At 45.4% G+C, this 23079-nt stretch overlaps 2 protein-coding genes across 2 annotated transcripts; one reads left to right on the forward strand and one right to left on the reverse strand.

The window, feature by feature from the left end:
• Positions 1–81: 81 nt before the first annotated feature.
• On the forward strand, positions 82–22466 carry LOC123869867 (protein phosphatase 1 regulatory subunit 14B). The gene is made up of 6 exons (XM_045912947.1): positions 82–146; positions 13337–13510; positions 13957–14089; positions 14746–14843; positions 15091–15132; positions 20591–22466. Exons 1-6 carry the CDS (start codon positions 117–119, stop codon positions 20630–20632), a joined length of 519 nt encoding a protein of 172 aa, XP_045768903.1. The 5' UTR covers positions 82–116; the 3' UTR covers positions 20633–22466.
• LOC123869858 lies at positions 15877–17988 on the reverse strand. Its single transcript, XM_045912934.1, has one exon. It carries the CDS (start codon positions 16989–16991, stop codon positions 16089–16091), a length of 903 nt encoding a protein of 300 aa, XP_045768890.1. The 5' UTR covers positions 16992–17988; the 3' UTR covers positions 15877–16088.
• Positions 22467–23079: the final 613 nt, after the last annotated feature.

Here is a 23079-nt window from a genome sequence, read left to right on the forward strand (position 1 = left end):
CGCGAGTGCGCGGGGCGGGGCGGGCGGAGGACGAAGGGCGGAGGGCGGAGGGCGGGCGGCGCGCGGCAGTGTGGTCGGCGCCGCAGCCTCGGTGATCGGTCGCCGCTCGCGCGCTCATGTCGCTGTTCTTCAAGTTCCGGAGCGCGGTGAGTACCCGCCACTACCCGCACCGCGCCGACCACTCCGCGGAGCCCCGCCTCCGCGCTCGCCCTCAATAGACCTTCGATGCACGTTCTTAGCTTGATTTAAGCACTTAATAATTAAATATTTCAACGCTCGATAAGTTAAGTTGTGTCTAGTTCACTATCGACAGCCTCGTGTACCTAAGCTGGTGGTGCACACGCGTAGCAGCGTGCTGCTGGTGCGCGTCCGACACGCAGCTTGCCGTGCTGCCGTGCGCTGACGGGTGATTGTGGAAACGAAGTAACGAATACTAAAAGCCATTAAACAAAATAAGAAGAAGTAACGAATGAAATCATATTTTCAAGGATCCGTAGTACATGGGATCCTAGTACTGTCTTACCCTACTCCTGTGCACTTATATATTGTAGTTCCGTATAATCCATCGTAGGTCTGCTGTCTGTCATGTGTATGTCGTAGTAATATAGCGCTGTAAGGTTGAAATATGAACTTGTTATCGCTGCTTAAAATATAACGTACTATTCAGATTTTGATGTTATGGATAAAATGAAGAGTGGGATCAAAGTGAAATTTCGTTGAATAATAGTTCAACAAGATAGCAAAGTTCGTTCGTAGTTTTAAACCTTTTTTTTGCTCTCTCGTCTGGCTTTACAAAGATTAGCCAATGTCAAGTTTGTATTAATTTGTAACAAGTTAGGGAAACTATACAAGTATGGACCCCGTCTGTGCCGGCGCTCGCCGACACACGCACGGCACCCCCTTAAGGATGCCCGAAACCATCATTTGCAATTGACAATGTTCACGTGATTGAAGATTTCAAATGATGAGCGATTGAAGCTCCAAATGAAGGTGTATCATTTGCGCTTGCTTCAGTCTGATTCTGAACTGCAATGAAGAAAGTCAAGTCGCTCGAAATATGATTTCAAACGCACATATAGTTTTTTCTTGCAGTTTCTAAAATTTCAAAATGGCTGCCATGAAAATAAAAGAAATAAAAAAATATTATTTCTTTTTCGATGGTAGGTACGAAACCCTTTATGAGCGAGATTGACACGCACATTTGATTTTTTTATTTTATTTTTGTCTGTGCTAAGAATTGCGTATTATGTAACTGTGTCCTAACTAATTAATTGAAATTTTCTTTTAAGTTTCATGTTATTTTACATGAGTTCCTTACGTGGCGCAGTCGATAGGACACGAACCTACACTGCCAATGGGATCTTCTATGTCATATTAGAGCATGCGGGTTTTGAATAGTCTGTTCGTTGGCACAGTGGTTCAGAGTTAGCCTTTAATACACCCGCTTTGAACTCTTGGTGCATTGAACGAGACAGATGAACTATAGCTGGTGCAGATAGTTATATGAAGTAAAAATACAAAGCTAGGTAGGTGAGGAACAGCTTGGCTCTGCTTGTCGTGTGCCGACTCGTGCGAGCGAAATGCTTTTACCCCATTGTCGGGACTCGGGACGCGAGGCGGCAGAGAGGGCGGGGGGCGGCGTCTCGATGGAGTGTCGGGCCTCAATGCAAAGCCTCACAAAGCCTCCGTGGCGTCGTGGCGCGTCTCCACAGTCACGGCCATTCCTTTTTATTAGACTAGACCTTCGTGAAGTTTTCCAACTTTTCCTTATACATAAACATAAATACAGTCTCCCGGTATGGTTCTGGTTGTATTGGATTTTTATTGTATTTAGTAGATAGTTGAACATACTTAGTCATCATAAGTACGTTTAACACAATATGATATGTTATATACATACATATTCATTTTCAACATGAAGAACATGATTTTGTTTAAATGAGCATCGGGTTTTCATGTACCTACGTTACTGCGTCTCTGAAGTCCGATCGTTACCTCTACAGTCTACGTTACCACTTTATACGTACGCACATACTAGGTACTTAGTATTTGTATTTGTATTTGTTGCTTGACTATATATTGATATATTTTGATCAGCGAATTCGTATACAAAACAGTATTCTGACTGACTGACTGACTGACAACGCACGCATTTTAGAGATTTGAGGACATATTCCGTTAGTGCACCAAGGAAAGGTTTTGAGAAATCACCAAAACGCGAACGCGGTCTTTAAAAACATAAGTAACCGGTATACCTTTCCATGTGAATGAATAGCAGATTTAAGCTAAAAGAAGTCTGATAATATATTCGTATTTCAAAATAATATGAAACTCGATGCGGCGCGCGACAGTCATCAGCAGAGAACGTAGGAGAGGACATGGCAGACATATATGTATTATTTTGTTCAACCATGGTGTACTTATATACTAATAGAAATGTGATTCATCATAGTTTTGTGAGCTATTATTACCTAAGCATATTCAAGTTAGCCTCCTTCCATCTGCATCACCACTCACCACCATGTGAGATCGCAGTCTATTCATATTCAAATTCAAAATATTTTTATTCAGTTAGACTTTTAGAAGTTCTTTTGAATCGTCAAAAGCATCTACCACTGATTCGGAATGCCTTTCCTACCGAGAAGAACCAGCAAGAAACTCGGCGGTTGCTCTTTTCAAAGATTTGATAGACAATATTATGCCATGATAAAAGCAATTGAAGTCCCGCGCATTGCTGGAGTGAGCTGCAGGTCAAATCATGCTCTTTTATCATTTACATAATCTTCGATTGTATAATTTGCTTTTCTCAGGAGCATAGTTTTAATAGATATTTTGAACTTGTGTTCAGGCAAGTCCAAAATTGATTGAGGAATTTTGTTATAAGAGATTATACCCATTCCCACAAATGACTTTTGGACCTTCCTGAGGCGGAGTCTGTCGAATCTTCCTAACCGCGTAAGCAGCAGAGTTTAGTTTGCTAGCAAGAGTTGATATATGGGTGCCCCCCATTGGAGCCTCGCATCTAAGGTTATCCCCAAAATGTAGTAGTCTCTTCTACTTTCAAAATATCATTATTATCATAGAATTAATGTTACTTGTGTTCTTGGCATTGGGCAGTGCGAATTCAATACACTTAGTTTTTTTTTGCATTTAAAAGTAGATTATTTACAGTAAACCAGTGAGTTACCTGAGATAAGGCACTATTTATATCGTCAACATTGTCTTTATTTCTATCGACTTTAAAAATCAAAGACGTATCGTCCGCAAATAGTACGGTATCGCAAGTATTTTGGACTACATATGGTAAATCGTTTATGTATACTAAGAACATGAAAGGACCTAGAATAGGGCCTTTAGGAACACCCATTAGTGAGGCTGATCTGGATGACTTCACATCATTCACACATACTGTTTGAATACGATCACTAAGATAGGACGCAATGAGACCAAGCGCAGTGTCTTTGATTCCATAGTGGCTCAATTTAACTAAAAGAGTTTCGTGCTCAACGCAATCAAATGCCTTGGATAAATCACAGAAAATACCAATGGCATTCTAGCATTCATTCTGGAATTCTATTCTATACTAATTTATAATAGAATAGAATAGGTGCTTAAAAATAAATCCGTGATTCAGAAGAACTACGCAGGAGGCATCGGCTTCGGCCGTAGACTTCAGAGTTCAGCTTTGGAAAATGTAGCCGCCTATCGCGCATACTTCACTCAGGATCCGTCATTATGAGTCGCCGGTCGATGACCTCGGCGGACGCTCGTCTGGAGTCAGAAGCGGCTCCCGTGCGATGCAGCCCCGTGCCCGTGCTCCGCGTGCGAGCCGCACCTGCCGGCCGCGCCTGCGCCCCGCGCGCCCGCCGCCCCGCGCCCCGCGCAGTGACGTGCGCGAGACAATCTGCCCGCAGTCCCGACCCGAGCCCGTGTCGCTTCGAACGCGTATGTGCCGCGAGTGGATTGTGTCGAGTGCGAACTGTGTCGAGCGGCGAGGAGCTGCAGGCGGCGCCGACCTCCGACACTCGCCCCGCTGCTGCCGACGCGACGTCCGCGCGGCTCCTTCGCATCGCGCATGGTACCTAGTCTTCGATTTAGCTTAGGGTTCCGTAGGCACGAAAGGTGCCGACGGGAGCCTATTAAGCCTCGGCCGGTGGTCCGTCCGTCCGTCCGTCAGAGCATTGTCATATTACGTGAAGAGAGAGTTTTAACCGCGATGGTTATGACAGAGCAACAGAGTATGGGCACGGGCTTCTCTTGCCGCTATATTAGCAAATAATAATAAACCGGCGAAGTGCGAGTCAGACTCGCGCACCGAGGGTTCCGTACTCGGGTATTTTTCCCGACATTTTGCACGATAAATCACAAACTATTATGCATAAAAATAAATAAAAATCTGTTTTAGAATGTACAAGTAAAGCCCTTTCATATTATGACTCCCTACTTGGGACCTATCGGTGGTAACCTTAAGAATTACTGTGAAAGTTGAAAATGATCCTATTTTTGCCTTTTGAGTTGCGGCACCCTAAAAAAATATGCCAGTAGGTACCTCCCGCCAAAACTGAACTCAAAGTATTTGAAGTCCAAGTTGGTGCCATAGAGCCACCACACTGAATTTTTTTTTTCAAAAATATAATAGCCAGGGTCACTCGGAATGATGTACCTAAGGATTCCAACGATATCCCATACATCCAAATCTGTTCAGACATTTACAAGTTATGCTGAAATTGAAAAACATACATGAACAACAATTGTAATATCATTGTACATGAACGCTAAAAACGTTACCCTCCTTTTTTGAGCAGTCGCGTAAAATTACTATGTACCTACTTATCCACTAGGTATTAGAAATAGCTAGTACCCGGCCGCCTGTTTAGCTATAGATCTCCTTACAGCTGTTCATGGAATAGATTTTTCAGCGCTAAGTAACTACTCGTAGGCAGAGCCCAGTGACTGTGGCACATTCTCCTTGTCCGTGGAGATTACAGCTTATCTGGTTAGCGGTAACGCGACACCCGTAACCCAATTATATATAGCGACGTGGCATCCGCCTGACAGTTGAGCACCTACCTCGTATACCACTTCACCTCCGCAAGAGAACTGAAGGATGTTGTTATTGGAGCTTCAACACAAGAGTAGGTGTGTATGAATAAGATAGTGGACCGATTTCCCGTTATAATGATGTGACTCGTATCACCTGATTTATTCACATGCGTCATTTTTAAAGCAAAATAATATACCGTTCCTATTTATGTTAATAGGTAGTAGGTATCTACCTAGGCAGACGAAAACCGTGGCAGCTTCGCACGGGTGGGCTTACATAAATTCTATTGGATTTTTGGTATTTTTAAAGACTTGTGTTGTATCTACATACCTATCCATACTGATATTATAACTGAGAAAGTGTGTCTGTCTCTGTCTGCTAGGTTTTCACAGCTTTCTGTGAAATTTGTGAGTGAAACCAGTGAGCAAAAACGACTTTTACTCACTGGTTTTAGGCGGCAAAAGCGCCTTGAGTGGTGAAAACGATATTGATTAATATACTTACTTATTTAGATATACAGACCTACCAGCTACCTTAATGAGTAGCTGCGATAGAGTCAATCTTTCTCTTCCCTTAGTTAAAATACACTCTACCGCAGAGAGCGAAGAACAAACGTAGTTATGTGTTATACGTAGCTGTATAGCACGCAGATAAACTAATCATTATTTGTTTACTTTGAGCATGAAATTCAAGGATAGTGTTATCGCTTTGTTTCGCGCATAGCTAATTGTTTGTGATTACTGATTACCTACTTACTAAAGAATAAATTGCTGACAAAAAGTTTAGTAGGTAAGTAGGTATGTACCTACCTGTGTTTGATCCTACTAAGTACAGGAAATAATGTAACATTAAATAATTAAATGAAATATCATACATAACAACATTTTGATTTCCTATGTTTGCATCATCTGCATTAGAGGGCATGTGATGACGTCACCGGGGTCATCTCGCCAGGCAGGTTTGACGCTGAGGCGATACTTAGGTATGTAAATTTTTAAAAAGTTAACCTACTTAGGTAGGTAGCCTATTCGTGTTTATATATCGAGTCGAAAGTATTAATATGTTTGTATTAATATGTTATGTATAAATAATGTTGACACGCCGACAAACCCACGCAGGACAGACTTGTGTACGAGGCGCGATGTGCTGCTGACGACCAAGCGCGGGGAAGCGTCGGAGGAGGCTGCACGTAGCGCAGACGTGTTTGTATGTTGACACGCCGACAAACCCACGCAGGACAGACTTGTGTACGAGGCGCGATGTGCTGCTGACGACCAAGCGCGGGGAAGCGTCGGAGGAGGCTGCACGTAGCGCAGACGTGTTTGTATGTTGACACGCCGACAAACCCACGCAGGACAGACTTGTGTACGAGGCGCGATGTGCTGCTGACGACCAAGCGCGGGGAAGCGTCGGAGGAGGCTGCACGTAGCGCAGACGTGTTTGTATGTTGACACGCCGACAAACCCACGCAGGACAGACTTGTGTACGAGGCGCGATGTGCTGCTGACGACCAAGCGCGGGGAAGCGTCGGAGGAGGCTGCACGTAGCGCAGACGTGTTTGTATGTTGACACGCCGACAAACCCACGCAGGACAGACTTGTGTACGAGGCGCGATGTGCTGCTGACGACCAAGCGCGGGGAAGCGTCGGAGGAGGCTGCACGTAGCGCAGACGTGTTTGTATGTTGACACGCCGACAAACCCACGCAGGACAGACTTGTGTACGAGGCGCGATGTGCTGCTGACGACCAAGCGCGGGGAAGCGTCGGAGGAGGCTGCACGTAGCGCAGACGTGTTTGTATGTTGACACGCCGACAAACCCACGCAGGACAGACTTGTGTACGAGGCGCGATGTGCTGCTGACGACCAAGCGCGGGGAAGCGTCGGAGGAGGCTGCACGTAGCGCAGACGTGTTTGTATGTTGACACGCCGACAAACCCACGCAGGACAGACTTGTGTACGAGGCGCGATGTGCTGCTGACGACCAAGCGCGGGGAAGCGTCGGAGGAGGCTGCACGTAGCGCAGACGTGTTTGTATGTTGACACGCCGACAAACCCACGCAGGACAGACTTGTGTACGAGGCGCGATGTGCTGCTGACGACCAAGCGCGGGGAAGCGTCGGAGGAGGCTGCACGTAGCGCAGACGTGTTTGTATGGGAAGTGGAACAAACGAACAAACGTCGTGACGACAAGCCCACTTCCTGCCCGAGCTACTTATCTACTTAACAACTGAATTTGTCTTAATTATTATTGACAAGTTATCACTGAAACCGTAACATGTGGTTGAACCTCAAATGGGTAGATAGGTACCTACGCATCGATTGTTGTACCGTATTGGCTCTCGTCATGATGATTGCTTCTCACTCAAAACTTCGTGATTCAGCACAGGCAGGGATCGCGCTAGGCGTCGCGGTCGGCCGCTACTGGCCGGTGCGGCGGAACGGAACGCACGTCACACGCGATCGCCGTGATGTTGCGCAACCACGGCGCGCGTACGCAACGCGTGCACTGCACTCCCTCCCGCCGCGCCGTCGCACGTCATTCGTGCTGCGAGTGTGTTCCGGCCACATCAACGGAAAATTTTATGGCAGAGTCACAGTTCGCCACCCTTCGCTGCGTTTCGATACAAACCTTGGATGATTTCGACGATCTGCTTTCTTTGTACGATCATCACTAACGCGTGCGAAATGTTACATAGATCCGTTTCGGTTCAAGAGGAACATTTTTGTCTCTCGCGTCGCGTTGTCGTACTATTGTAGGTAATTCATTTATCCAGTGGCTCATTGCGACTCGTTCGCTGTCGGCTGCAGCACACGAGCGAAGTATCGCCAGACCCCCTGCCAACAATGCATTGCCCCAGGGCGAACTGCGAGGTCGCCATTCCAACACCTCTGTCGTGTATCTATTGTTGGTGATATTCGCCACTTCACATCCAGCCACTCCACGGCCTGTCGCATCGTCACCTGCCCATCGCCAGCCCACTGCTGCCGTCCGCCACGCTGGCCGAGTGCTGATCCGCAGACTTCACACATCTCTGAGACATTACGGAGAGCTGTCGGACATGTAGGTTTCCTCACAGGTGTGCCGGGGATCGATCGTCGAGGCTCCGTGCTCTGCGACAGCAGGCGGATGTGTTCACGGCGAGCTCGTACTCGGGTACAATTCCTACCCACAAATACTATAGTCGAATGCAAACATTGTGACGCTTCCTTATCTAACAAACCAATGTTATCGAGGAGTTATATTCCGCGGCGCGCGGCGGCTGCGTGCAACCAGTAGGTGGGTATGTAGAGATGCGTGCGAGATGTGACCGGCAGCTATTTCGGGCCGTGACGTGTGTCCGCGTTCCGCGTAGGTAATTATTTATTTACTAGGAAACTGCCGAGCGGCGCCAGCCTCCCGAGGAACACGCAGGCGAACAGACAAACAATGAATGTATGTCACGCAGCACGCGACGCGCGCGGTTGCCACATTCATAAAGACCATAAAGAGTAAAGATAAAACATTAATTAAGAAGCTGGCGCGCGGCGTACTAAACGGAGTAGTTGCACGAATTGAATTACAGAAGAAGCAAAAAAACTAAATGTTTATTGGAACTTTTCTGTAATGAAGTAGGCAGGTAGGATCATTTTCAAAGTATTACAGTTTTGGGCAGTTTTAAGTACTTATTTGCATTGAGTGGGCCAAAGCATTTTGGCAGAAGTGCACCGTTTAGTTCAACAGCTCCTCACATATGTTTGTGCACATAATAATTATTTATTTGAAGCAACGCAAATCTCTCTCGCGATTATACTCAAGCTCAGTCAGGCGTCCGCCGCCGCGTCCCTCGCGACCCTCGCTGCCCTCCCGCGAACTGAGGGCCGCCCGCCGCTCACTCTCAGCCAGTCCGCGGCTCTGAGCGGAGGCGGGGTGGCGGGGTCGGCGACACCTCGCGCGGTCAGCCACTCAGCTCGTGGTCGCGGCCGACTGCATTTTGTGGTTCAACTTCTAGCACAATCTTGGGGCGAAGGTGGGCACAAAGTTGTAAGGACTCACTAATAGAAATCAGTTTTAATATTTACCTTATGTAATCATTAATTAATAATTTGTGGACGTAGCTAAAGAACTCCACGGTAGGTTCACAGACTCAGTACCTAGTAGATACCTGAGGTGCCTGAGGTGCCGGCTTCGCGCGGTAAGGATATCTATCCGTTACACAAAATATTACATTCTAAGATAAACTCATCGACGAATTTCGGCATAAATATTGAATTATCCTAACCACTGAATAAGCAATGTGTTCATTTGAATGTATTAGCACCACGTGGTCGGCTACGAGGCGAGGCTGCGATCATCCGCCCACGCGTCACGTTCTCTATGTAACATGTTGTTCTCAAAATATGACAAAATTGTGTTCCTATCTACCATTATCATTTATCACCTACCTACTTACTAAATGTTTAAATATACATTTGTCGGTAAATACGTACCGGCTGGTTTTCATTTTAAACTTCCAGAATAGATAGGTACCATTTACCTGTAACGATTTACCGCAAGAATGATGGTTTTAATATAGGTAATTCCAATTATTTTATTACATATATACTTAATGTACTTATGAATCTGAGTCTGAATTTATACTTTCGTTGAGAATCTACTTTTTTTTAAGAAAAGATTATTATTAGCCTTGCTATTCATGACGAATATTTCCTTTTCCCCTCCAACTAAGCGCAAAGCTTGTGCTAGGAGAAGGTACAACCAACAAGGTGGGGTTTGGACCTTTCGGTATTCAGTCGTTACCCCCGTCTTCTCAACCGTTGAGCTATTAGGCTCTCAATCTCTATCGGTGGAAATCTGTGCAGTAAGTAGGTACTTAAAAAACTGGTTAAATAAGGAGATAAAAAAGTTATTATAAACATTTTAAGTAGTTACCTATTTAAACGGAACTCGTTTCATCTTACCCCACCGAACGGGGCACTAGGATACATCGTTTGGAGCACTTTGACATAAACTGAAAACGGGACAAACTCGTAGGTACATAATTGAAAAGTACATATTTTAGATAAGGTCGTATTCAAAGCGGCGGCTCAAAAACAAAAACATAGGAACCTGATATTACGATTGTGCGTACTTTCAAATTATATCTGGCGTCGAGAATTATTTATTTACTAGCTGACGCCCGCGACTTCGTTCGCGTGGATTTAAGTTTTTCGAAATCCCGTGGGAACTCTCTGGTTTTCCGGGATAAAAAGTAGCCTACGTGCTAATCCAGGATATTATATATTATAAGTGTGATTAGCAAATGAGGCACAAGTGCCGGAGGTGGGGTACGTGGGGTAGATATGGGGTATAGTGAGAACAATACCTATATAATATAAAGTCTGTGTATTACAAATTACCTAGTTGCGATTATAAATTATTGTCAACTGAATTGCAACTCAGTACAACGTTCTTACAGAGTAGATATTACGTTTAAAAATGAATACTTATGGCAGGGTCTGCGGGTGTCATTGCCCCCAGTGCAGGGGTTCCGCAGACGGCGGCGCGGCACTCGCTGCGCTCTTCGAGAGGCTGACTGGCCGTCTCTTCCTCTATTGTTTATTTACCTCCATCTCATGTTCTGAGTGATAAGGCTGCGTTCTAAATAAAGAACGCAACTAGCTTTTATTAAGAAATGGTAGTTAGTTAATATTACATTACTGACTTAGCTCATGTCATCGATGTAGATATTAATTGTAATTTATTATGTAGCTACTAGCTTTTGCCCCCGACCTCGCTCGCAGCCAATATGTCATTTGTAGCCCATGCTGCTACGCTGGCTCTGGATATAGTAAGTTCTAATAGTGATATCAAATCATTTATTTGCTGATTTTATAGGTAGATAGGAGCATGAATTAGGTGTTAGTTACAATTTTTTTGTTTCGAGCCATAATCTGCTACACCTACCTACCTACCTACCATGGCGTGCAAATTTACAATTATATCTTGTATCCATAATACAAAAATAAAATACTTAATCTATACTATAATAAATAAAATTGGAGTGTCTGTCTGTAATTTCGAAATAACTACCTCATATTAAGCTCATATGGTTATTTGAACGATACCATAACTGAATCACACGTTTTTAAAATTTTTGTCTGTCTGTTTGAAAAGGCTAATCTTTGGAACGGCTGAACCGATTTTGACGGGACTTTCACAGGCAAGTAGAGGATTGACCAGGGCGTAACATAGGCTACTTTTTTAACCGACTTTCAAAAAGGGAGTTGTGTTTTTCTACCTATGTACACCGAAATCTCCGAGATTTCTGAACCGATTTGCGTCATTTCTTTTTTAATCGATAGAGGAACTTTGCGACATTGTTTCATAAAAAATTTGGAGTCCAACTCCTCAGTCCTGATGCTGCAGGGGATCTGCCCAATCCACGCGGGCGAAGCTGCGGGCATCAGCTAGTAATGAATAAGAATCCGTACCAGTACCTGTGCTAGTACTGCAACACATTCATTAAACTATTAATACATCACTAGCCGATGCCCGCGACTTCGCCCGCGTGGATTTAGGTTTTTTGAAATCCCGCGGGAACTCTTTGATTTTCCGGGATAAAAAGTAGCCTATGTGCTAATCCAGGATATTATCTATCTCCATTCCAAATTTTAGCCAAATCCGTCCAGTAGTTTTTGCGTGAAGGAGTAACAAACACACACACACACACACACACACACACACACACACACACACACACACACACACACACACACATACAAACTTTCGCCTTTATAATATTAGTGTGATTATCATTAGCATAATATTATTCATTGTTAATAAATTCTTACCATTTTACATTAATAAAAAACCGACCAAGTGCGAGTCAGACTCGCGCACTGAGGGTTTCGAACTCGGGTATTTTTTCCGACATTTTGCACGATAAATTAAAAACTATGTATTATGGATAAAAACAAATTAAAATCTGTTTTAGAGTATACAGGTAAAGCTCTTTCATATGATACCCCACTTGGTATAGTTATTTTACTTTGAAAATTGAAATACACTTTAATTTTTTTTTTCTATGATGTAGGTAATCACAAACTCACGGTTTTCGGATTTATTCCTTTACTTGTACTATAAGACCTACCTATCTGCCAAATTTCATGATTTAGATCAACGGGAAGTACCCTATAGGTTTTCTTGACAGACACGACGGACGGACGGACGGACGGACGGACGGACAGACAGACAACAAAGTGATCCTATAAGGGTTCTGTTTTTCCTTTTGAGGTACGGAACCCTCCAACCACCCATGGCCCCACCAACCTCTCGGTTATATGGGCCGAATCGCGGGAGAGCCCCCCGGTACTTGCTCTGGGCGTGTTTCCCAGGGGCGCATTCTTGACTCCCTACAAATTATTTATCTCCTCCTTGTCCCTTTGGTCTTTCTCCCCTTTCTGGGGCAGACGATCACTATACGTAGATCCCCGCGTGCCGCGCGGTCCGGATCCGTTCCTCTCCTTGCGCAGGTCCTTGAGGTACGGAACCCTAAAAATAACAAATTTAAATGAATACTAAGTAGGTAAGTAAGTTGTGACTTGTGTTCTATTACTGGAATGGAGCCCTTTGATCCCTGCTTTCCCGTGGAAGCGACGTATTGTTAGTGGCGGCGAGGATGAGCAGTAGCTGGGTATAGCTGTGTGGTCTAATCGCAAATATGTGCGCTTAGCGGTCACGGTCGGTGGGAGCCGCCCTTTTGTTTCAACTTATGAGCCTTTTCTTGCCAATGAATTCACCGCAGTTTCATGCACCGTCCGTCACAACTCACAAGGTTATACATGTGTCCGCGCGCGGGCGACGCGCGACGCGCTCGACCTAACGAATGGGAAGATCTTCCTCTGGGCTTATGGTGTGCCCGCGGAGCCCGTCGCGCCGCGCGCAACGTTGTATAGTACAGCTTGTAGTGTCGAGTGTTTCGCAGAACAAACTTTGTCAGCGAGATCAATGATCGTGTGGCGCCATCTAGTTCGTTCGCTGTGAACTACTTCCTAGCAGTGTGCGACGCGGTCTGTACGGTGTCGTCTACTCGGTGCTTGTACGAGGAGACCGCCACATATTCACAATCGGTTGTTAATACTCTTTTCGGTTGAAAAAGTAAATAAAACGTAACAACTATGACTTAGTAAGTCATATATTGAAAGTGGCGACGTCGTTAAGACGCTGAAGAAGACCGAGCTCCGGAGCGAGGACGCGGCGTCACCGCTCGAGCGCTTCATTGAGCGATTGCTACAGTTAGCGATAACAGACTAGATAGTCGTGGTTGTTGCAGAGCCGCGGCGGCGGCGGCGTGAGCGGTGCCATGGAGTGCGGCGTGGCGGCGGCGGGCTTCCCGGCGCGCGCGCGCCCCGCGCCCCCCGCGCCCGCCGCGCACGCCGCGCTCTCGCCCACCGAGCGCTCGCCGGCCAAGGCGGGCCTGCACGTCAACTTCAGCGACAAAGGCGAGGTCGGTATATCGGTCCTGCCTTCCCCGCCTTCCCCGCGGACGTACCAGGGCTAAATGACCCCAGGTGCCACAAACTTTTGACCCTATCCCCTTTTTTTCAGGTTAATATAATATAATTCAATATTTTAGGAATTCAACATTTTGAGCCTCAATCAATCAATTATACTCAATCTTAATTCAAGCTATTTTTATGTTTGTTGGTTAGGGAAAAATATTACAACTTCTCTTTCGGAATGCCTCGGCATATTCAATACTTACTAGGCTTTGTCTGCGTGGATTTAGGTAGATTTAAAATCTTATGGAAATTCTTTGATTTTTTTAAAAAGTAACCTATGTCTAGGTCTTTCTCTATACATAATGGAAAAAATCGCGTCCTTGTATATAACAGAAATGTTTGTAGCTGCCTGGTTGTGAGCGTGTACTGAGTAGCTGTGGTCACGTTGCAGGTGAAGGAGCGGCGCGAGAAGTTCCTGACGGCGAAGTACGGCAGCCACCAGATGGCGCTCATCCGCAAGCGCCTCGCCGTCGAGATGTGGCTCTACGACGAGCTGCAGAAGCTGTACGAGGCGCCCGTAAGTGTTGCGCCGGAGCCCTCTACCCCCCCCCACACACACGCACACACACCGTCCGTCCCTCAAGTGTTGTTTGTGACTATTTTCTGTACTCATTTTCTGGTCTCACAGTGCGCTCGAACGCACAGGTGACAGACCTCGTAGTATTTTTAGCGTTCCGTATTTCAAAAGGAAAATTGGACCCCTAATAGGATCATTTTATTGTCTGTCTGTCTGTCAAGAAACCTATAGGGTACTTCCCGTTGACCTAGAATCATGAAATTTGGCAGGTAGGTAGGTCTTATAGCACAAGTACAGGAATAAATCTGAAAACCCCGAATTTGTGGTTTAGTTAAAAAAAATAATTAAAATGTGTTATAATTTTCAAAGTAAGATAAATATACCAAGTGGGGTATCATTTGAAAGAGCTTTACCTGTACATTCTAAAACAGATTTTTATTTATTTTTATGTATAATAGTTTTTGATTTATCGTGCAAAATGTTGGAAAAAATACCCAAGTACAAAACCCTCAGTGCGCGAGTCTGACTCTGAGTGAGTCTGAGTTTTAGTGAATACGAGTGACCACTAGTCACCAGCTGGTCGATTGCGGGAGTTAGCTGCCTCGGCATAACATGGCGTGCATGCGCAGGGCGCGGCGGGCGCGGCGGGCGCGGCGGGCGCGGCGGCGGCGGCGGCGGGCGCGGACAGCGCGGACGTGGAGGTGGACATCGACGAGCTGCTGGACATGGACAGCGACGAGCACCGCCGGCGCCATCTCACGGTGAGCACGAGGGTGCCGAGGGTGGCATCTGTAGGGCACCTGCTCACGCGGGAAGGACCTTTGGGGCCCTGAAATACGATATCGAATCATTGTAATGCAGATAGTTTTTATCATAAAATGTAAATAATCAGTTTTCACTTTATACGTATTAAAGTACTTGAATAGTTGTTCGCAAAGCTTCGTGCGCCTCGCCGCCTCGCCGCCTCGCATTTGACCTCTATCTTTAAAATGACTATCTCTGTTACAGATGTTACTAGCCGATGCCAAGAAGCCCCAAAAAGATGTACATGTGAGTATCACGACGTATCTACATGTTCACACTTACTACTTAGTACTTGCTTTACGACCACTGACCACTGACCACACTCACGATTCTATAATCTAATGTCATTTTTATTTTTAACCGACTTCCAAAAAAGGAGGAGGTTCTCAATTGAGAACCTCCTCAATTGAAAAATAAAAATAAAAAAAGATTCCGACGAATTCGTCGGAATCTTTTTTTATTTTTATTTTTTATTTTTATTTTTATTTTTTATGTATGTTCCCCGATTACTCAAAGACCTCTGGACCGATTTGGATTTTTTTTTTGTTTGAAAGGGTATACTGTGCAGGTGGTCCCATATTTTGGTGAAGATCTGATGAATATCTTCGGAGATGGAGAACAAAACTCCTCAATGGATAAGAGTAAATTGCTCGCGATCAGTGTAATAGCTTAGTAAACAGTAGGGTTTTAACTGGGCCTAGCATATTATACTACAGTGGGGCCACTAAAAAGTGTGAAATAAAAAATTTTCAAAAGAAAAATAAAACCGACTTCAAAAACCACAAACACTAAAAAGTACAAAATGATTTTTGTTTAGTTACACGTCTTTTGATTTTTTTTATTCCTATTTGTAGATAGAACTCATCATAGAGTGAGTGACTCACATCAGCCTGCTTTTGTCCCAACACTACCTATATTTTATTTTTCGGAAAAATTGACAATTATAGGTGTTCAGGATAGGTGTCGAACAAGCTCGAATAACAACTAATGTTGTTTAAAAAGCATTTTATTACTACTGTACAGAATTGAGAATAAGTAACATGGTGGACGCACAGGCCGCGCGTAGCTGTCTATCTGACCGCATTTCGAATGTCGGGGTTCTCATTTTAACACTTTATACGCGTCACGTCATTCGACACATATATCTAGCTATACACACATCCTAGCGGCGCGAACATCCTCCCGGCCCTTGAAAGATCCTTTCAAGAGCAAGAAGTTGGCAGCAGGCAGATCCGATTAAGGGCCCGTCGCACAATACCCTGAGCGGTGGAGATGTCTGCAACGCGGGGCACGTCATCAGCGCCGGGATGCAGTTGTGTCACTCTGCTAAGGCGCCAGCAGATCGGAGGCGCGCTTGGCTCCTTCAGCAAAACTAGGTCGTGTACCTTCTGTACTGTTGTACACCTTGTGCGCCACTTCGTGCGCTTTTGTAGTTCGGCCACATAAACGTTAGCCCATCGTTTCCAAAAGTGCTGGTGCGCCTGCTTCAGCCGTTGAAGAAATCGGTCGAGTCGGTTGGCGTTGATTTCCAGTAGAGGTGGACTCGGCAAGGACATGAGTGGCCTGCCAATCAGAAAGTGCCCGGGTGTGAGACACTGGAGATCATTGGGGGAAGGACTGAGAGGACAGAGGGGCCGGCTGTTGAGGATCGCCTCAACCTGTGCAAACAATGAAGATAATTCCTCGAAAGTTAAGTGGGTTGTGCCCATGACTCTTTTTAGATGAAATTTAGCTGCCTTTATGCCGGCCTCCCACAAGCCACTGAAGTTAAGAGCGTATACGAGGGAGAACTCAAACTCAATATTCTGTTTGGATACAAAGTCTTGTACAGAGTCTTGAAACTCCCCAGATTTTAGACGATCACGCTCGTTATGAAATAAAATCTTAGTTAGATGACTGTCAGCATATAATAAAATTGGACATTTTTTGTCGTAATTAAAATCGGACATAGAAAGACGGCCACCTACGCGGAGTATACCCTTTGCATCAATAAAAGTGTCCAATGAAGCTAGAATTGAATTTGGCTTAAGCTGCTTATTGTTGGACAAAAGATTCAATTCGTTTGCAAAGTATTCACCTTGTGAAATCTTCACTAGAGCACACATGGAATTATCAAGTTCGGAAGCTTGCAATGGACCAGTCAACTTATTTTTGGGTTTTCTCACATTATTGATAAATCGAAGCACCCAGGCATAAGTGCGTTGTAAAATAGGCAATCTTGAAATTCTTGTTAAATCAAAGGAAGGTTCCTGGGCCTCCACTGCGAGTGTTTTGATTTCAGGTAGGTTTTTAATCCCAGGTTCTAAAAGGTAATTTGTTCCATGTCACTAAAAACTTGCGTGCCCTTCACACATTAGGGTTGCCTACTGAAAGTTGGGACATGCTTATAATTTTTCTTATTTCTCAAAAGCTAGACCCCACCACAAGTTTGAAGTGGGAAGAAAGCAGAAGTTCATTGAAGGACATCCCTACACTAGATGATTTCTTCCAATTTCTAAAAAATAGGGCAGATGTATTTGAGGCAATTAAAAGTAAACGTCGCAGTTCCACAGAACTCTCACCAAAGGGTAAGAGGGAGTTTACTAAATCATTCTCAGCGACCAGTTCACCTTCTAAATCTAAAGTTAATTTTGTCTGTCCAGTTTGTAAAGGTAAACATCGTATTTACGAGTGCTTGACCTTCAAGAATAAATCTCCAGAAGATAGATCTGCACTCGTATCTTCTCTAAATCTTTGCCGGAATTGCCTCCGCAAGGATCACACCGTGGACCAGTGCCGCCTGCCTGGTGGTGGCTGTAAGACCTGTAACCAACGGCACAATTCACTGATCCACGTCAACGTCTCCGAAAGTGAAGAAGAACCAGCACTTTACTATATTAAGAATTAAATTAAGTCGATTTGAAACATTGTTTACGGATTTCGATGAGCTACAAACGCAAATAGAGGTTCTTAATGTAGAAAACCTAGACGCGGAATTAAATATTCGCGAAACTATTGAGCAAGACTTTTGCTATTGCATCGCGACTGCCCAGCAATTAATTGATACGAATTCTACTCCAAAGAAACAAAATAATTCATCGCATTCTTGTCATGATCACGACGAATGCGATGAATTATTTTGTTTCTTTGGAGTAGAATTCGTATCAATTAATTGCTGGGCAGTCGCGATGCAATAGCAAAAGTCTTGCTCAATAGTTTCGCGAATATTTAATTCCGCGTCTAGGTTTTCTACATTAAGAACCTCTATTTGCGTTTGTAGCTTGTAGAGGCACTAGCGAGTAATCACTTTAGAGGCTACGCGTGCCACGACGTAGCGTAATTCGTTAGTTGCATCTAGCCCGTTGTATCATGTTGACGTTTACAAATTGTAACTTAAAATTGTGAATTATAATATATATTTTTTTAGTGTTCATTTCTTTTGTTTTTATTACTACCCTGGTAGAGAACACGGCGCTATATATACATCAAATATCTGTAAATATACATCGAAATCCGTAAACAATGTTTCAAATCGACTTAATTTAATTGATAATTTGCTGACTTCGACTGGCGAAATTGACTTGCAACTAGACAAAACGTCTAAGTTATTTTTAAACTTAGTGAGTCGGCCTTTAAATGAGCTACGTTTTGCTGTTAATTCTCTTAGGTTAGTATCAAGACTCTGTTCGTTTAGCGACATTTTAATTAAGTAGTGTTACTGTGTTATTAATAAAATATAAAAATGGTAGGTACGATACGCTCCTATACTTCGATGCGTTGACTCGAGCCGGCCGGTGAGAGGCAGGCTCGTGGCTACGATCAAGGTCGCACGATGCAAATTCAGCCGCTGCAAGCGCGCTTGTAGATGCACCGTACGCGTAGACGTTGTTCGAAAGGAAGCGCTGAATCGCTGAAATTGATATTACGCAACACTGTAGTCGTAACTCGTAAACAATAAAAATAAGTAGGTAGATAGGATTGAGTTTTAGGATTAGATTTTAATTTACTTATAATTGCATTAATATTTGCATGTAAATAGCAATTTAAATAAAGAATGAGTGAAATGGATCTAAGCCTTGCAAATGAGGCGTAAAACAAAATAAGTAAGTAGTTACTTAGGTATATTTTAACAAGTTTGGTATTTAACTGTTGTTTTAAACCAAATAAAATTTAAAGATATGTGCTTATTAGGTCCGTAAGCAAAGAAGACCATAAATAAATTATTATTTAGGTATGAAGGCGCTTACGAAAGGCACTAGGTAGGTAATTATAGATGTTCAGTGTTCACAGTTGGAACTTAATTGTTATTATTAGGAAAATAAATTTCAAAGGCAGTGCTTATTAGCTTCGTAAGCAAAGAAGTCCTAAAATAAATGTTTATTTAGGTATAGGCACTCACGAAAAGCACTAGGTAGGTAATTAGGTACCTATAGATTATTTACATTAGGTAAATAAGTTTTAAAGGCAGTGCTTATTAGCTTCGTAAGCAAAGAAGTCCTAAAATAAATGTTTATTTAGGTAAAGGCACTTACGAAAGCACTAGGTTGGTAAGTATAGATCACCCACAGTTTGGATTAACTTAATTGTTATTTTAAGGCAATTAAGCTTGAAAGACAGTGCTTATTAGCTTCGTAAGCAAAGAAGTCCTAAAATAAATGTTTATTTAGGTATAGGCACTTACGAAAAGCACTAGGTATGTAAGTATAGATTACCTACAGTTTGAATTAACTTAATTGTTATTTTAAGGCAATTAAGCTTGAAAGACAGTGCTTATTAGCTTCGTAAGCAAAGAAGTCCTAAAATAAATGTTTATTTAGGTAAAGGCACTTACGAAAGCACTATAACATGTTATGCACAGCCATAAAATAGATGGGTAGGTAATCTTAATGATTTTAAAGATTCTATATGCAATTAGACTAGATGTAGGCTTAATATTCACTATTACATTGATTTATGCACATAATAGAAAATATTTTATGCCTTTAGGGTCTAAATTCATTGCCTGCACAGACTGAAGGGGAAAAATTAGGGACGAAGAAAAGGAACTGGCTCACTCGATTTAACAGGCCACGTCCATTGCTTGATGCTCCTTGCCGGTTCTCGATCTTCCAAGCTGCTGTAGACCTCGTCGGCTGAATAGGTAGACACAACACAAAATCCAAGTCTTCGATCGAAGTCGGCTTGCGGATCGTAGTCCCGTTATGAGGCGGCGTGGCACTTTAGATGCGAGTGGTTTTCTTCGCCAAAACTTCGTTGTCCGAAATTGCAGGTCCTGTCACGGTCGCCATTTCTTGTTCAGGATAGGTGTCGAACAAGCTCGAATAACAACTAATGTTGTTTAAAAAGCATTTTATTACTACTGTACAGAATTGAGAATAAGTAACATGGTGGACGCACAGGCCGCGCGTAGCTGTCTATCTGACCGCATTTCGAATGTCGGGGTTCTCATTTTAACACTTTATACGCGTCACGTCATTCGACACATATATCTAGCTATACACACATCCTAGCGGCGCGAACAATAGGTAATTTGCTTTGTTTGATTAAAAATTCGACTTTAGATAGGTAGATATATTTTATGCCTTTTTCGATTAAATTCAGTTTTTATTATAATGAATGAATCCAGGTGGTTAAGTTAATTACGAAGCTGAATAAATTTTATATTTAATATAGTGTATTTAAGTAGGTACTTACAGTAATTAATAAAAGGTACTTTTGTTTCCAGAAATTTATCAACGATTTATTAGAAAAAGCTAAAACTCTATAAGAAAGTAAGTAATCGCTAACGGAACCAAATCTCATGGAACTGTGGGAGCGGCCGCGCGGCGCGCAACCGCAACCGCAGCCGCAGCCGCTGGCGTTTAGTCGAGTGCGGCGAGCGACGCACGCCGCCGCGGCGAGGGCGGCCGCTAGTCGCTTAGAGAATAATATTATTGTAAGGTTTGTTAGTGACGGCTGGCGCTGGTAACAGCGAGTGCAATAAACATATCAGCATTGTTACGCGCATCGGTTTGTTGTCAAGTATTGAATGTTAGGAAGCCGATCCACTGAACTGTGGCGCGCGTGCGGACAGTACGCCCAGTTCGCATCCCGAGTTAGTTAACTACTAATTATTTGAAAATCTCGGAGAAGAAACTGGATGTGTATGCATTTAGTAAATAATGAACTGTTACCGATACGAACTGGAGTCACACCTGGTGGTAGGTGACTGAAAAGCTGTAATTAGTATACATATATAAGTGTGTAGTTATATTTTATACTTTCTAAATCTCCGTTTAATTTGGACGGCCGTCTACGTTCCCCGGCGCCCAGCGTCAACACCTGACGGCCTATCTACGTTCCCCGGCGCCCGGCGTCAACACCTGACGGCCTATCTACGTTCCCCGGCGCCCGGCGTCAACACCTGACGGCCTATCTACGTTCCCCGGCGCCCGGCGTCAACACCTGACGGCCTATCTACGTTCCCCGGCGCCCGGCGTCAACACCTGACGGCCTATCTACGTTCCCCGGCGCCCGGCGTCAACACCTGACGGCCTATCTACGTTCCCCGGCGCCCGGCGTCAACACCTGACGGCCTATCTACGTTCCCCGGCGCCCGGCGTCAACACCTAACGGCCTATCTACGTTCCCCGGCGCCCGGCGTCAACACCTGACGGCCTATCTACGTTCCCCGGCGCCCGGCGTCAACACCTGACGGCCTATCTACGTTCCCCGGCGCCCGGCGTCAACACCTGACGGCCTATCTACGTTCCCCGGCGCCCGGCGTCAACACCTGACGGCCTATCTACGTTCCCCGGCGCCCGGCGTCAACACCTAACGGCCTATCTACGTTCCCCGGCGCCCGGCGTCAACACCTGACGGCCTATCTACGTTCCCCGGCGCCCGGCGTCAACACCTGACGGCCTATCTACGTTCCCCGGCGCCCGGCGTCAACACCTGACGGCCTATCTACGTTCCCCGGCGCCCGGCGTCAACACCTGACGGCCTATCTACGTTCCCCGGCGCCCGGCGTCAACACCTGACGGCCTATCTACGTTCCCCGGCGCCCGGCGTCAACACCTGACGGCCTATCTACGTTCCCCGGCGCCCGGCGTCAACACCTGACGGCCTATCTACGTTCCCCGGCGCCCGGCGTCAACACCTGACGGCCTATCTACGTTCCCCGGCGCCCGGCGTCAACACCTGACGGCCTATCTACGTTCCCCGGCGCCCGGCGTCAACACCTAACGGCCTATCTACGTTCCCCGGCGCCCGGCGTCAACACCTGACGGCCTATCTACGTTCCCCGGCGCCCGGCGTCAACACCTGACGGCCTATCTACGTTCCCCGGCGCCCGGCGTCAACACCTGACGGCCTATCTACGTTCCCCGGCGCCCGGCGTCAACACCTGACGGCCTATCTACGTTCCCCGGCGCCCGGCGTCAACACCTGACGGCCTATCTACGTTCCCCGGCGCCCGGCGTCAACACCTGACGGCCTATCTACGTTCCCCGGCGCCCGGCGTCAACACCTGACGGCCTATCTACGTTCCCCGGCGCCCGGCGTCAACACCTGACGGCCTATCTACGTTCCCCGGCGCCCGGCGTCAACACCTGACGGCCTATCTACGTTCCCCGGCGCCCGGCGTCAACACCTAGATAACCTTTATCTACAGACTAGTGTTAAAAGGTTGTGTTGTAAATGGTCTAATTTGCTATTCATCCTTGACGGAGATGGCACACGGTGTCGCCGCAAAACCTGCGCGGTCAGTTGTGCTCGAGACGCGTCGGCAGCATCGGACACGTGCTAAACCGTCGTCAGGTCAACGAGCAGCACTCGGCCTACTTGCAATAGTTCAGAACGGCGCGCCCTTAGCTGCCGCCCCCACATTTAGCGGCCGTCGTCCGCGGAGGACTACAGTCCCTCGTGTTTGAGTGCGGCGTTTCACCACACTATTGGTCACGTGACGCACCTCCGCCGACAATAGTCCGTCGTCTGCGCAGGTGATCACAAACAGGCAGGCTGCATCGCAAGCTGCGCCTGCCGAGTGTTGCGTCGCTCGGCTATCGGGCAGCGCGGGTCTCCTCGGAATGAGAATGGTTTAGGCCGTATTCCACCACGCCGGCGCAGTGCCAGTGCGGATGCAGACTTCACACACCTTTGAACACATTATGGAGAACTCTCAGACTTGCACGGTTTCCTCATTACGTTTTCGTTCACCGTTAAAGCGAGTAA

This window comes from Maniola jurtina, chromosome 11, assembly GCF_905333055.1.
Source record: "Maniola jurtina chromosome 11, ilManJurt1.1, whole genome shotgun sequence".
Classification (NCBI taxonomy): Eukaryota; Metazoa; Arthropoda; class Insecta; order Lepidoptera; family Nymphalidae; genus Maniola; species Maniola jurtina.